Source organism: Lissotriton vulgaris, chromosome 4_1 (genome assembly GCF_964263255.1).
Source record: "Lissotriton vulgaris chromosome 4_1, aLisVul1.2, whole genome shotgun sequence".
Lineage (NCBI taxonomy): Eukaryota > Metazoa > Chordata > Amphibia > Caudata > Salamandridae > Lissotriton > Lissotriton vulgaris.
In genome coordinates, this window is record NC_141691.1 from 553,465,985 (window position 1) to 553,481,980 (window position 15,996).

At 46.0% G+C, this 15,996-nt stretch overlaps 1 protein-coding gene across 48 annotated transcripts in view; it reads right to left on the minus strand.

Moving 5' to 3' along the window:
• The window catches only part of CLASP2 (cytoplasmic linker associated protein 2), a 1,795,600-nt gene that overhangs the window by 1,293,047 nt on the left and 486,557 nt on the right, over positions 1 to 15,996 (minus strand). For 37 of the 48 annotated variants that reach the window (XM_086964693.1, XM_086964694.1, XM_086964709.1 and 34 more), the window contains one exon: positions 2,162 to 2,308. In XM_086964693.1, coding sequence (XP_086820819.1) covers positions 2,162 to 2,308 — 147 coding nt within the window. Of the gene's footprint in view, positions 1 to 2,161; positions 2,309 to 2,749; positions 2,962 to 15,996 lie in introns of those variants that run through there. The other 11 variants (XM_086964742.1, XM_086964741.1, XM_086964736.1 and 8 more) reach the window with 1 other exon arrangement.

Below are 15,996 nucleotides of genomic sequence, written 5' to 3' on the forward strand. Positions count from 1 at the left end.
TTTAATGCAAACGTTGCAAAGTTTGGAGGTAATTAGGAACTCGAACGTGGGTTTAGGTGTGATGCTGATTAAGTGACAGAATGACACTATTCACTTTAAACTACCTCAGATCAGAATGAGGGAGAAGATAAGCAAACATCAATATAAATCTAGAAGGTTAAAAAAGCAAAGGAGGAAACGAAAAAGGTGGTGAAACAGGTGTCAGTTGAAAGAGTTATGCTGCAAAAAAACAAGCATTGTCAATGTCAATAGATTTGGCTTTAAGGGAATATGTTAGGGTAATTTGAACATTTAAAGTAAAGTAAATAACATATGTATTTGCATGAAGCGAACTGTAGAATACTGTTATAGGTTAGAAGATCAGGTAACAGTTGCAATGTTAAGTCCGACTTAAAATCCATGTAGGTTAATGACAGCTGAACAGTCAAGCCAGATCATAAAAAGGCGAGAAGCTGACAATTTGTTGTAAGAATGATACAAATAAAGAAATGTTAAACTCAACAGCTTGCCATCAATAAAGAAATGTATAAGAACAAACAGGGGTAAACCATTAAAGTGTTTTATTGGTGGTATACCAAAATATTGTGAACTTTGAGTGCTTAAAACCTAACCTAGTAGCTAAAACGTGCTGTTCAATGACCATGTTCTAGTTAAGCAGGAACCATTTTTTTAAAAAGGTGAGCTTTACCTGGTAATGTGTGGTAGAAAAGAACCCCATTAGCAGAGGTTGTGGGGGCTCCAGCGATAATAACATAGTTGTGCTGGAACCCCCCCTTTAAGGCATAGACAGAAGACAAGAGAGCAAGCACAAAAGAGAACTGAAGATAATTCAATATGGTGTAAAGCAAGACAGTTTTGGTTACAGGAGATTACCATATATGAAGATTGCTATGTAAGTGATAAGTGTTCAACTAGAACAATTTGAAATTATGAGAATTGGTGTCAGAGCTGCTAATAGTAATAAAGTATCTGAACTCAAGCAGGGCCTAAATGCATGAAAACGCAGACTGTGTGTTCTGAAATAAGTGATAAGACTGACGCAGCATTCAGGATGCTTGGAGATGAAGGCCATAGTATCCTCAATTTAGCAGTTAGAAAAATTGGCATGCTGCAGGATTTATGTATCAATGCGCTACACAGTAGTGACACTGAAAAGCAGCAACAAATGGTTTGGCAAAAAGTGGGCAAAAAAGAGACAGAAAGTTAACAGTCTGGAATAGAAATGTTTGAAAGGGACACGATGAGAATGGCATAACATTACAGAAGATTGAAGTCAAAGGGTGTAGGAGAACAAAGTGGAGAATAGGCATTAGCAGGGGTTGATGTATTCAAGACAGGCATACAGTGAAGCAGGTCATAGGACTGTACTATAAACAATAAAGGCAATAGTGTATGAAATGGGGAGGTGACACAAGCAGAAAGAAACGATATGAAGAGGAGAACTTTTAAACTGATACTCCAGGGACAAATGCGGCACACGTGGAATTTGGCAACATCAAGCAAACAGAGTGAGGAAGAGCATGCAGCACGTGCCTACTTCAAACTGAACCCAATTCAACACTTTGAATTTGGAAACCAGGAAAAATCAATTACTAGGGCGCTCAACACTTTCGGGCTAAGTACACACAACCCAATTCAAAGCAATGAATCAGACCCTCAGTTTAAATGAAACAAAAGTGTAATTAATCAATCTCGACTTATTACTGATATCGCATCCCATGCAAATTAGCCGCAAGAAACTAGGAGCTGGTGGCACAATTAATAGAGTATAAAAGTGCCAACCCACTTTAGGCTTTTCAATAAGTCATCAAGGCATTGACAAGAGTGCAAACAAATGCAAATCAGGAACAGGGCAGTCATGATGAAATAAAATTAAAGTGAGCAAACATCCAGTATCAATTATATCGGAACGTGAAAATATCAAGAACTTAATTAACCAAAGCATCATCAGAACATTTTTTTGTGTGTATCTAATACACATTTCTTATCATGGGACACTCACATGCACAAACAAACCTTGGCATTATATATACAAATTGGGTACATGGCAAAAAGCACTGCAAAAATGAATGAAATATTTTCCTTTTAAAGTCTGAATCAGAATTAACTTGCCACGGTGTCTATTCCAAGGCTGAACTGATGGGAATGAGAAATGCATTACCTGCAACTTTTGATCCGGTGGCCGTGCCAGGCTTCCTAGAGCTGTTTCCGGGGTTTCCGGGTTTTTTAGGGGCAGGGACCTTGAAGGCTGAAGCAGCTGTTGACTGCCTACTCCCGTCCACAGAGTCATCATCATCGAAGCTTTTATCTGACAAGGGAAAAGGATGAAGAATAACACACCCATTAATGCATGGCTCGAAACGAGCAAACAGCTTTCAGCAACACCGCGGGCAGGCAGGAGTTTACAGAAGAGCAAGTGAATCAATAGTAATTATTGTGTCCTTTGTCTTTGGCCGAGTAGTGGGCAGAAATGAAAACACATTATGTCGGATCAAAAGGGGGTGTTATTGAAATACCGATTCGCGTTAATAAGCCGCGGTTTAAAATGAGCCAAAGACACGCTGCCACCACAAAAAAATGCTTAAACAAAATAGGGCAGTAGAACGACAACTGAAGCTAACCTAATTTTCAGCTCCTCAGTGTCCCATCAATGGGGTAATCCCGGGCTGGGTCTCGAGCATGAAATTCTCGGATGCACATCCTCAAACACTCCCTACACTCGCTTCTCCATCTAGGCTCTGCAACTTACAATCACAGATCCGCTTGCAGATGAGCCGCCTCATTCCTCCAGCGCTCCCGTCCTTCCTGGCTCTGGGACGCTCCCGGGAGCTCACATGGCCGCTCACACAGCAGACAGACCACTCGCAGACACCGGCCTAGACAGCCTCAGCCGCCCACAGATCCAGCACTGAGCTTGGAGCCGGCATCTTCCTTTCTCTTCCCTGCACTAGGTGTCGGAGCAGCCAATCAGCTGCAAGGTGACATCATCCCCGGGCAGCCAGTGCCAGATGAAAGGTGAAGATTCTCCCATGAATATAAATCTAGTGCCAGATCCAGTGTGTAACCACAATTCTTTGCACTTTAGATACGTTGTACTGACAACGCCCCCTCCTAGCGTCATTACCATCTAAGCATTCGAACGAGAAATGTTACCTTCACGGTGAGCTGTACTCCGCTTCTCGCATAAGAACAATCTAAAAAGTCAGTACATTTTCTCAATAAAATAAAAAAATAAAAACATTCCGCTATCTGGAGGGACCGGTGGCACTGGGTCTGGACCAACCCGCGGTTTGCAGCGCAAACATTAGGGGCGAGGTTCGGGGAACAGAAGAATTGATAAGGATAAAAAAAAAACGGCTCGCGATCTGACTCCCCTGTCCTTCTTCTGAGCTCACTCATGCGACCAAACAATGTAAACACTTCCCCAAAGCTCCCAGTTAGATAAATCCAAATTTGCTTTCAAATGATTACCAAAGTTCTTTACTTATTAATTACATTTATGTTGTTCACGTTCACTCCTACCATATTCCTACTAGAATTCAAACCGCGTTGCTTATTCTGCGAGTCACAATTTACTGTAATATCGGGTGAACACATCTCCTTCTCGTCATTAGACCAATTATACATTTAACAGCAGGCGCTGCTGCATGAGCTTTAAATAGTTAAAGCTCACGTCCTTGCTCCACAGCCACGTTTCAATGACATTACAAATATACTTGTACATATGTATTCGCTTTACACGAATGTAAACGTGGTCATGGATTCATTAGTCCTGTATGCCTGCTGCACAGGAAAACTATCAGAATGCGGAAATGGAGTGGGAGGGGAAAAGAAGGCACTGAAACATGGTGCTGAGTGGGTTTCCATGGAAACAGTACTCAGGCCTTGCACAGTGAAGCTAAGAGAATTTTACGCTTTTGTGGAAATAAATCAGACATATGTAGACTCTAATTATCCCCCGTGCATCAATAAAACGAGGTATATTAAAATAAATAAATCAATCAATCAAGTAATTTGTAGAGCGAGCTACTCACCCGTTAGGGTCTCAAGGCGCTGGGAGGGAGGGGAGTCGCTACTGCTTGAACAACCAGGTCTTGAGTTGTTTCCTGAAGGAGAGATGGTCCTGGGTCAGCCGTAGGGGGGTGGGGAGGGAGTTCCATGTCTTGGCCACCAGGTAGGAGAAGGATCTTCCTCCGGCGGTGGCTTTGCAAATTCGTGGGACGGCGGCGAGAGCGAGGCTGGCGGATCGGAGCTGGCGGGTGGGTGTGTAGAATGTGAGGCGGCTGTTGCGGTATTTGGGGCCCATGTCGTGGAGAGCATTGTGTGCGTGGGTGAGGAGTCTGAACTTGATCCTCTTGCTGACGGGGAGCCAGTGCAGGTCTTTCAGATGGGCAGAGATGTGGCTTTGACGGGGGATGTCCAGGATGAGTCGTGCAGAGGCGTTCTGTATGCGCTGGAGTCTTTTCTGGAGTTTGGCTGTGGTTCAGGCGTGGAGGGTGTTCCCGCAGTCCAGTCGGCTGGTGACGAGGGCCTGGGTGACCGTCTTCCTGGTGTCAGTGGGGATCCACCGGAAGATCTTTCGGAGCATGCGCAGGGTGTTGAAACAGGATGACGAGACGGCGTTGACTTGCTTGGTCATTGTGAGGGATGAGTCCAGGATGAAGCCCAGGATGCGTGCATGGTCCGCGGACTTGGGGGCGGTGCCCAGCGCAGAGGGCCACCAGGAGTTGTCCCAGGCAGAGGGGGATGGTCCCAGGATGAGGACTTCCATCTTGTCTGAGTTCAGTTTCAGACGGCTGAGCTTCATCCATTCCGCAACGTCTTTCATCCCTTCCTGGAGGCTGGCTCTGGCGGTGTCGTTGGTGAGGGAGAGGATCAGCTGGGTGTCATCGGCGTAGGAGATGATGTTAAGGTTGTGTTGGCGTGCGATGGCTGCGAGAGGGCTCATGTAGACGTTGAAGAGGGTGGGGCTGAGCGAGGATCCTTGAGGAACGCCGCAGATGACTTCGGTGGCCGCGGATCGAAAGGGGGGGAGGCGGACTCTCTGGGTTCTTCCAGCGAGGAACGAGATGATCCATTCCAAGGCCATTCCTTGGATTCCGGTGTTGCTGATGCGCCGTATCAGGGTGCGGTGGCACACGGTGTCGAAGGCTGCTGAGAGGTCCAGGAGGATGAGGGCAGCTGTATCCCCGTTGTCGAGCAGGGACCTGATGTCGTCGGTAGCTGCGATGAGGGCGGTTTCGGTGCTGTGGTTTGCTCGGAAGCCAGACTGCGAGGGGTCGCGGGATCAGTTAGTCTCAAGGAAGGCGGAGAGTTGTTTGTTGACGGTCTTCTCGATGACTTTGGCAGGAAAAGGGAGGAGCGAGATGGGGCAGAAGTTCTTGAGGTCCGTGGGGTCCGCCGTGGGTTTCTTCAGGAGGGCGCTGAGCTCGGCATGTTTCCAGCTCTCCGGGAAGTTGGCGGATGCGAAGGAGCTGTTGATGATGTCCCGGAGTTGAGGTGCGTTGATGGAGTCTGCTTTGTTGAAGATGTGGTATGGACAGGGGTCGGTTGGGGAGCCGGAGTGGATGGTGTTCATCATGCGGGTGGTGTCTTCGGGGCTGACCAGGGTCCAGGTGCAGAGGGTGGTGGTGGGGGGCGTTGGTTCAGTGGTAGGGTGTGTGGTCTGTTCGCCGAAGCTGTTGTGTATGTCGACGATCTTGCGGTGAAAGAACGAGACGAGTGAGTCGCAGAGGTCTTGCGAGGGTGTGATGTCGTTGTTGCAGGCGCTGGGGTTGGAGATCTCCTTAACTATGCTGAAGAATTCCTTGCTGTTGTGGGTGTTGTTGTCCAGTCATTCTTTGAATGTTGTCCTTTTGGTTTTGCGGATCAGCTGGTGGTGTTGACGGTTGGCGTACTTTAGGGCTGTCATGTTTCCTGCTGTCTGGTCGCGGCGTCAGGGTTTCTCGAGGGTGCGGCAGCTTTTCTTGGAGTTTTTGAGGTCGTTGGTGAACCACAAAGTTTTCTTGCTGCCGGGTCTGCTGGGAGGGTTCTTCAGTGGTGCAAAGTCATTGGCGCAGTTGGTGAGCCACTGTGTGAGGTTGCGGGCTGCTTCGTTGGTGTCCGTCGTGTTGGTGGGAGGGATCTGGCTGAGGGAGGTGGTGAGCTGGTCGGCGGTGATCTTGCTCCAGCTTCTGCGGGGAACCTGTTGCGGGTGGTGGAGGGTCGTGGTTCTCCTGAAGTTGAAGTGGATGCAGCTGTGATCTGTCCAGTGTACCAAAACAACAAACAGTGTAGTAAGGGTCTAAGGGATATTTTAAGACCTGCCCGGGTTACAATCCCCTAATAACAATATTCATAACAAAGAAACCCAGGGGTCTAGAAGGAAGGATACACAGGAACCTCAATTAATGGTCAACCGTGCCTATCTAAGTGCCTCAAAAACCAATAGACAGAGTAGTCTGATCATCAGAGTAGAACATTAACACAGAACACAGGACCAACAGTGAAAGTGAGTGAAACCCATAAGTGTCTCTTGGATTCCCATCAAACTCTTGTAATGATCAATGATATCACCTGGTTATCCAACGGGGAAGGTGTGTCTCTTGATCATTGAGACAAAATACCATTCCCATAGGTAGAGTTGGGTTCCGACCCTCAGTTACTCTCAGACCATGTGATCAAGATGTAGATGGGACCCAGTGCAGTGCAACAAAAAAGAATCATAAGTGGTGAGTTAAAATAGGATAAAGGGTCAAAAGGGAAGGAATTTTTATTCAGGCTTGCCCTTTTCCTAATTAAAAACGAGAACAGTGCCAAAAACGCGGTTTGAAACAAATAACCGTTTGTGGGCCAACATGTTTCAGCCTTCAGGCAAAAGGACCCCTGTTCTAAATTTTAATGCTACTGCAAGTGATATTTAAACAGAAAATCTTACAAATAACTCGAAGTAATTTCAAAAGGATATATTCAACCAGACATTGTAACTGTTCCTCTGTGTCAAATGGTGTGTCTTTCATCTAGAATAAACATAATAGTAACACATGATGGACACCATGTTCTGATAAACGAGTCCTACTCAAAGTGCATACATCAACAAACAACAAAAATCAAAAAAAAAAATTCACTCTCCCAGATTGACCGGGGACTAGACCTCACCTCTCCTGGACCAGGCTCAAGAATATATGAGGCCCGCTCTGTGGAGGTAAGGAATTATGAGCACTGTACAAAAAGGAGGAGTCTATTTACTACTTCTCTATCTTGTATCATTCAAATCTCTCATATCTTTTCCTTACTTCCAAGAATACCCACTCTCCTTGCTCACAGCGCCAAACAGGCTCAACCCACTAGGGAGAAGTCCCTGCGGCTACCAAGTTAAAAGAGACTAGATTACTCAGTTAGAACTCTTTTATACTCTCTTCTATGACATACATTGTATTTGAAGCTGCAAATGGCTTAAAAACCAGCTTAAAACTAAGAGAACCCCGGGAGCGTTCATTCAGTAGCAAAACGCCTCTCTTACCAGTCTGTCGTTACCTCTGGCGGATCCTGAGTCAGGGGGAGGCAACGAACGGCACAGGGAAGGCTTATTTATTGGTTGCTCAAAGGACTCTGCGCCCAATCATTGGCCTAGTTTGTTTTTCGATCGTCTTCGAAAAGAAGTGCAAATATACTGCGGAGGATGTTGTCCGATCATTTAGGGAACACTGGCTATCTGTAAAGACTTAATTAGTATTTTTATGAGCTGTTATGAGACAAAGCAGTCTCCAAATAGCCGCAGCCCTTCTCGCGTAGTCTCGCGAGGTACCCACGGACTATAACGTGACGTCATGTCTCGAGGACCTGTAGTTCTCAGTTCGCAAAACAGGAAACCTTGTGTCGGTAATGTTCGCTTGCTCACACATTTGAATAGTATTTCAACTTTAAAAAGACAAAACTCATACCAAGTTCCAGGTCATAAGATTCACATGCCGTATGTCGTTTATTGATTTGCTCCATGTGTTAGGAAAGCTTAGTAACTACTTTCTCCAAGAACCTGTGAAACAACTTTATTCAGGCTCCGCAGACGAACAAACAAACAAACTACACAAGGGGAACCTACAACTTTATTGAGAATCTGTGTTTCTACAAAATTGCAGATGGGCCCCGATTCACAATGTCACTGCGTATTATCGCATGAGTGTTAATGGACTACAGAATGACGTGAAACCTCACATAAAAATGGTTCTAACACTCGTGTATTCAACTGAGAGAACTTCAAAAGACCCATTCTCTGCATCTTTTCACTGTGTAACGCAGGCTATATCCAAGAACCAGTCCTAACGATGTCCCTGTGTAACATGGGCTATATCCAAGCACCAGTCCTAACGATGTCACAGACTGGTCCATGGTATATCATCATTCAGCCCACGACTATCAGTGGATAACTAATATATCCACTTTTGTTCTTTAGTGAATAAAAATGTTGATACATCACCGACATCGGAAGGGATATATGGCTTTTCCAAGACAGTCCATTTGAAATCTGATTCATTATGGTTATGGTCCAAAAAATGTTTAGTCAGTTTAGAGACATTCTTTTTACATCTAAAAGAGCTCTTATGCTCCAACATCCGTGTGCAGACCTTTCGAGTGGTCATCCCAATATATCTCTCATTACAGGGACAAGTGAACTGATAGACAACGTGAGTGGTATTACAGTTTGTGAACTGTTTCAATTCCCAAGGGCGATCTGTGTCTATATCTATATGGGTAACATTATAAGTATGTGGGCAAACTGAACATCCACCGCAGGGGTGGTGTCCAGTTGCCGCCGGTGAGTCTCATAAGGTACCAATCATTCTTTTAGGAGTCTCCCTCGGGCGAGTGTGTATTAAACGATCTCGCAGGCTACTCAATCGTTTAAAGGCAAACAGAGGAAGCTGGATTTTGTTGTTGCTACAATTCAGAATGCGCCAGTGTCGTCTCACTATTTGTTGGATGCAGTGGGACTTCGTATTAAAAGTACTGACAAAAGTGAGGCGGTTGAGTGGTTGCTTCTCTGTCGGGGGCGCTAGGAGTACCTCACGATGGCTATTTTCAGCACGTTTGAGGGAACGTCTAACAAGCCTCTTAGGATAATGCCTAGCCTGGAGCTGGTTAGAAAGATCAGCAGCATGTTTGTTAAAGGTTTCGGGTGTGGAGCAGTTCCGCCGGACACGGAGGAACTGCCCATAAGGCAAATTATCCCGAAGTGACTTGGGATGCTGACTTTAATATAACAGGAGTGAGTTTCTCACCATAGGTTTGCGGAATAGCTCACTCTCTAAACCTGCAGGAGTGACATATATCAACAGGTCCAAAAAGGCGATTCTTTCTTTGCTGAACTCGACCGTGAAACGTAAAAACTTGTTTTGGATATTTAGCCACTGATGGAATAGGAGGATCGATTCTTTGTCACCTTGCCACACAACTATGACATCGTTGATATAGCGCTTCCACCATATTATCGACGGAAAAAAAGGGTGCAGCTGACGTGCAGCGAGTGCAGCTCCCTTACCCTCATCTTTCTGTTGCCGAGACCCACGCCTCGCGGCCCCCGCTCCGCGGGTGCCGCTCGAAGGCCAGGCTATTTGGCAGTCTTGTGTTGCTGGACCAACCCCCGAGTGCATAGGAGCACCAACGCGGCTTTGTAGAGCCGGCATCTGCTTCAGAGGGCGTGAGGCGGGACTGCGAGGACCAGCAGGCAGCGCGGCGCTGATCGGCCGCAGCTGGTCCTCTTCCCGCCCCTCCACCGGTCAAAACCACCGTGCCGAGTGAGTTGCCTGGGATTCTCCTTCAGCTGACGTGCAGCGAGTGCAGCTCCCTTACCCTCATCTTTCTGTTGCCGAGACCCACGCCTCGCGGCCCCCGCTCCGCGGGTGCCGCTCGAAGGCCAGGCTATTTGGCAGTCTTGTGTTGCTGGACCAACCCCCGAGTGCATAGGAGCACCAACGCGGCTTTGTAGAGCCGGCATCTGCTTCAGAGGGCGTGAGGCGGGACTGCGAGGACCAGCAGGCAGCGCGGCGCTGATCGGCCGCAGCTGGTCCTCTTCCCGCCCCTCCACCGGTCAAAACCACCGTGCCGAGTGAGTTGCCTGGGACTCTCCTTCAGCTGACGTGCAGCGAGTGCAGCTCCCTTACCCTCATCTTTCTGTTGCCGAGACCCACGCCTCGCGGCCCCCGCTCCGCGGGTGCCGCTCGAAGGCCAGGCTATTTGGCAGTCTTGTGTTGTTGGACCAACCCCCGAGTGCATAGGAGCACCAACGCGGCTTTGTAGAGCCAGCATCTGCTTCAGAGGGCGTGAGGCGGGACTGCGAGGACCAGCAGGCAGCGCGGCGCTGATCGGCCGCAGCTGGTCCTCTTCCCGCCCCTTCACCTGTCCCTCCCATATATTCTGCTGCAGCAACGCGCACGCGGGACGCGCGCGGGGCGACTACCGGGGCGAAGACCGGGCAAAGAGCGGGCCGTTTAAGGCCGTTCAAGGACGGCAGAGGACGGCCCTGGCCCAGAACTCTTGCGTCTTCACCCCTGAAAATCAATACCCAAGATGTCGACCATACGCAACAGAACTCGAAGTTGCGCGAAAAAAGCTACGGCGGTAGCCCAGGTGACTGGTCCTATTGATCTTTTTATTTCACGCGTACATGAGACTATTGATCAAAGTATTGTTTTATTGGAAAAAAGAGTCTCTATGGACCTCGCTAACGCTAGGCGTTCATCCCTGGGCCCATTGGCAAAGGCTAAATCTCCTGTTCCGCAGATTGTGAATAATTGTTCATTACCTATAACTTTGTCCACTAATCATGTTTCGACTGTACCGAATACTGTAGATCTATCGGTTGCCCCATCAGACTCGGACCCGTCTTTTGAAGACCTGGAGGCTACGCCAGATCTCGAAACTTGTCAGTCACCTGACAAAGTGGAGCCGAGTCTGAGTGGGCATAAGGTTGTGGATACAGTTTCTGTACCCATTGCTCCACGGGGAAGGGCTCCTAAACCCCATAAGGCCACATTGAAGGGTAAAAGTAAAGCAAGGAATCATAATTTGATCTCCCCTACCCCACAATTGACATCAGGTATCCCGTGCTGGGTGCAAAACATGGTAATAGACTTAAAACTAGACCTAGAAGCCACTTTAGCAGCTCAAATTAAGCCCTTAATTTCTAAAGTGGATAGGCTTACTTCTTTAATACAATCTAAATGGCCACAAAAAAAGCAGGTACAAGTGTCTGTCCAGTCACAAGGGACTCTGGAATCAACCACTGAATGTCCAACGAGTACTCAGGCCCCCAAAGGTGTATCAAATACGGCTCAAGGTACTGCAGTCCATGGGAACCCAGTTATACCCCCAAAGCCGCAAACAGGGAATATTCCCGCTCAACCAATGACTGTCCACATTACAAAAGGGAATACTCCTGTCCAGGCGACCCAACTTTCTGTTGTTACTAATACTGCTACCCCCACTATTCAAGCTAAAGAAGTAGCAGGGAAACCTAACTCAACTTCTGCACCTCCTATTATAAACAAACCTGAAGTGCCCAAACCAAAGCAGACACGTTTTAGGTCCATAAACCTACCACCAGAGGTTTCCCCGTTTGTAGTCGTGTTGACGGCGGTTCCCCCATTAAAGGAGGGAGTAAAAGAATCGTTTACCGAGCTTAGGAACAAATGTGCTCAATGGCTCCATCTACATAAACCCCTACCTAACAACATGAACGGTGAAATCCTTACCGTACGTAGAGGGGATTGGGTGGGCAGAAGCAAGAAATCAATAGTAGGGGACGTAATAACTGTTAATTTTAGGGATGTAGGGGCAGCAAGTTACGTGTGTAATGCACCCAATAGTGGTCCTGCGACCCAAATTAACCCACTTCCCCTGTCTTATTTTCTATCAAAGCCCGTACGACCTAACACCCCCTGTCCCACTTTTCAAAGCAATAGTGGACCTGGATATTTTCCACAGCAACCTGCTAAATCTTGGTTGCAACCACCTTATCCGCCCCCTTTTTTTCCACATCATGTTAATTTACAGCAGCAGCCCCCAAATGCCCCACTTTTTCCTATGCATCAAGCAAAAGCCCACTGGCAACACCCTTTTCACTTCCCGCCACCTTTACCCCAGCCAGTTTACCAATGGCCGCAATCTTTTCAGCCACCTCAATTGGATAAATATTCTTGGCAACAAACGTGGCAGGACCCGCCCCACTCTCAAGACCCCATGTCCTCACAATTCGCCCACCCAAATAGATATGCCGTGCTAGATGAGGTAGACTGACTCAGCTCACTAGAAGCATCGGATCTTAATAACCCTAATTCTGAGAAGGAGTATTCCTTTCCCTCTGCCAAGCCCCCAGTCGTACCTTACGATTCTATTGAACTGTCTTCATTAAGATCTTCCCAGCTCATAGGCAATCAGGGTAGCCTGGATATATGTACAACTAGTGCTAGCCCCAGCCTAAGTCCGGTTACCATCTTTCGGGAAGAGGGTCCTGCTTCATTATCACCAGTAAACCAGCAGGAGCTATCTGTTGCTGGTAATGCTGGGAAACCAGCAGGAATCTCCCTTATTTCCTGGAATATTGCCGGTCTTGCTAGTAAATTGGGTACACCCTTTTGGACCAGCTTTTTGGGCGAGGGTTTTGATTTAATTTTACTACAGGAAACTTGGTGTCCAGACCCTATTAATATTGAAGGGTATGTATCTTTTTGTCTCAGTGCAACCAAATCCAGCTCGGGCAGGGCTAAGGGAGGCCTTTTATTGTTAGTGTCAACTAAGCTGTGTGACTGTACGGTTAAATATAGTACAACCGTGGGGACACACAGCCAAGTTATAAGGGTGGAATGCAGAAAGAACATTGACTTAGTTATTGTTAACTTTTATAACAACATTTTTGATGCCACCAGGGGGGATATTTTACTGCCTTTAGAAAAGGAAATCATTAAAGCTTTAGATATCTCGAAAAGAAAGGCTGAGGTGGTATGGGCTGGGGATTTTAACTTGCAGCCTTGCCATCTATCTAACGGGAATATCTGTGGCTTTGATGTAGCATTAAATAGTCATTGGAGAGATCAGGGGGGGAAGGAGGATTCCCCTCATTTTCAACACTGTAGTTATGGTTCCACCCTAAACAATATGCTAGCCATGCTAGATATGACCCTGTTAAACTGCAATGTCAACAACCGGGCAATAACATGTCCTACATTCACGGGCAGAGATGCAGGTTCATTTATTGATCATATCTTGTTGTCTAGCAGTGGAGACTACACTGATTTATATGTGAATGAGGAAAGTCTCAGTGACCATAACAGCTTAAGGGTTACCCTCTTGGGCCATGGCACCTCAACAGCTTCAGGTGGTAAATGTACAACCGATATAGTGCCTACTAGACCAAAGGGCCTTAGGGTTAAATGGACCAGTACAAATTCCAAAGTTAAGCAGAAGGAGGTTGTCACCCAATGCAAGAATCAAATTAGTTATTGTCTGGATGATGACAGTGATTCTGGCTATTTAATAGAATGTTTTGTATCTCTGAATATCATTATTGAGGGTATCTTCACTAAGTCCCCGTCAGCCAATAGTAGTCAAAAGCAGGGGTGGTTTGACAAGACATGTATCGTCGCCCTCCGCAACCTAAAGAAAGCGCTAGGCACCAAACCACGCGTTAAGACTGTGATACAACACCTCAGGGCTAGTTATAAATTAGCCATTAATAAAAGGAAAAGGGTTTTACAGTCTGAGGCTTGGGACAAGCTGAGGGAGGCTGCTGAGACTAAAAACAGCAAACTCTATTGGGAAACGATAAATAGTCCGTTTCTCAGTAGAGAAAATGTTCCAGAACTGACCTCATATGTGGCATGTAGCGACTGGGTTAATCATTTCTCGAAAATATTTAACCCTGAAGGGCCAACATCTGAGTTACCACCACCAGATACAAATCCATGGTTGCCCCTTTCGTTGGCTATAACATTGGAAGAATGTCAGGAAGCAATTTCTTTGAGTAAAGGAGGCAAGGCACCTGGCCCCGATGGGGTCCCGCTGGATTTATATAAAGATGAAACAGCGTTATGGGCTCCCATTTTGACAAGGATTTTTAATTGTGCGGCTGAAAATGAATTCCCTTCTACCTGGGGTCAATCGATTATCATCCCTTTACATAAGAAGGGCGATAAGTCAGAGGCCTCTAATTATCGCCCAATTTCACTATTGGATGCCTCTGTAAAGGTGATGAGCAGGATTTTGCTAAAGAGGCTAGAAGACTGGGCAACTGATTTTAACATCTTAACTAAAGTCCAATATGGTTTCCGCAAAGGTCTGGGTACACTGGACCAATGCGTAAACCTGGACCTTTTAATCAGTAAATATACTGTGGCCAAAAGTGGCAACCTCTTTTTATGTTTTGCTGATTTGAGCAGCGCATTTGATTTGGTTAACCATAGTATTCTTTGGGAGGTTCTGCTTGATGCAGGGGCACCTAGGGAAATAGTGTATTTTTTAGCCAGACTATACGAAAAACTCTCATGTAAAGTCCGCTATGGCACCCTTGGCGAATGTACCCCGTTCTTTAAAGTGTCTCGGGGCATTCGTCAGGGTTGTGTTTTAGCCCCGCTTTTATTTTCCCTTTTTATTAATGGTGTAGACCGATCCCTGACCAACATTTTAGCAGATGCCCCCCTGATTGGCGGTAAACCTGTTCCGCTGTTACTCTATGCGGATGACGCTGTTCTTTTATCTCGAACACAGTTGGGCCTACAGCGCCTTATTGATAATTTCACGCAGTTTATACAAGCTAGGCAGCTTCGTGTGAATAAAACTAAGACATATGTAATGTCATGTGGTCAGGCAGCCAAGCAGGTAAAACATACTTTCTTCCTAGATAAGGAAAAGCTGACCTCTGTTAAATCTTTTTGTTATTTGGGAATAACATATAGTAACAGTGGGTCCTGGAATGCGGAATTTGATGCCGTAAAAATAAAAATGTTACGGTCCACCAGTAGCATTTTTCGTTTTGCCTCTAAACTTGGCTCACGAAGTATCTATGATATGATGAACATATATAATGTATGTTGTGTTTCCTCTGCTCTGTATGGGGCAGGGGTATGGGGTCACTGTGAGGGTATTCTCTTGCAGAAGGAGGAAAACAAGTTCTTAAGGAGGCTATTATGCGTTCCTCCCTCCGCCTCCATACAGTTGATCCATGACGAAGTTGGGATCGAGTACATCTCTGACTTAGCAGCAGTTCGGCCACTTTTATTGTGGCGATCTATTTGGGCTAAGTCGGAGACTCAATTCACTCAGGATATTATCCTTGATTGTATAGGTTTGGATCATTCCTCACGGGTATTATGGTTAAGATACATCCACCATTGGTATCTACTTTTGTTTAACATTAATGTGTTCCGTGAGCCGGAAAAGGTTGTATCTATTACAAAAAAAGAAATTAAGATAACGTTCCTTAAATTTCGTAAGGCTGAGCGAGACAAAGCTGTTGGAAATCTTGCTACTTTGAAATTCTACAAAGATTTAAATTTAGCTCCTGGATTGCAATCCTATCTCGTGTTTGTGACCCGCCCTTCTCACCAGTATGTTTTAACACGGGTCAGATTGGGTATTGTACACCACTTGGTTGCTTTTCCAAACACAAAGACTAGTTCAAACACACCTTGTCCGTGTGACGGTACTTCGCGTCAGAGTAGTTGCCATTTTTTACTTTTTTGTAAATTTTACCAGTATTTTAGGCTTAAATACCTTAAACCAATTTTTATCAAATACAACATCTGTACCACACAAACAGCATTGATAATTTTATCCTTACTAGTGAACGAGGAGATTTGTTTCTTCTTGGCTACTTTTATTTTAAAATGTACAGCTGCCAGGAAAAGTATTGTATTTTAAAAAATTGTTTACTGACCTGTCTGTACTTGTGCTATACAGCTGCCAGGGTTTATTTATGATGAAATTAATGTTATTATCCCTGTCTGTATATATATGTTTTACTTC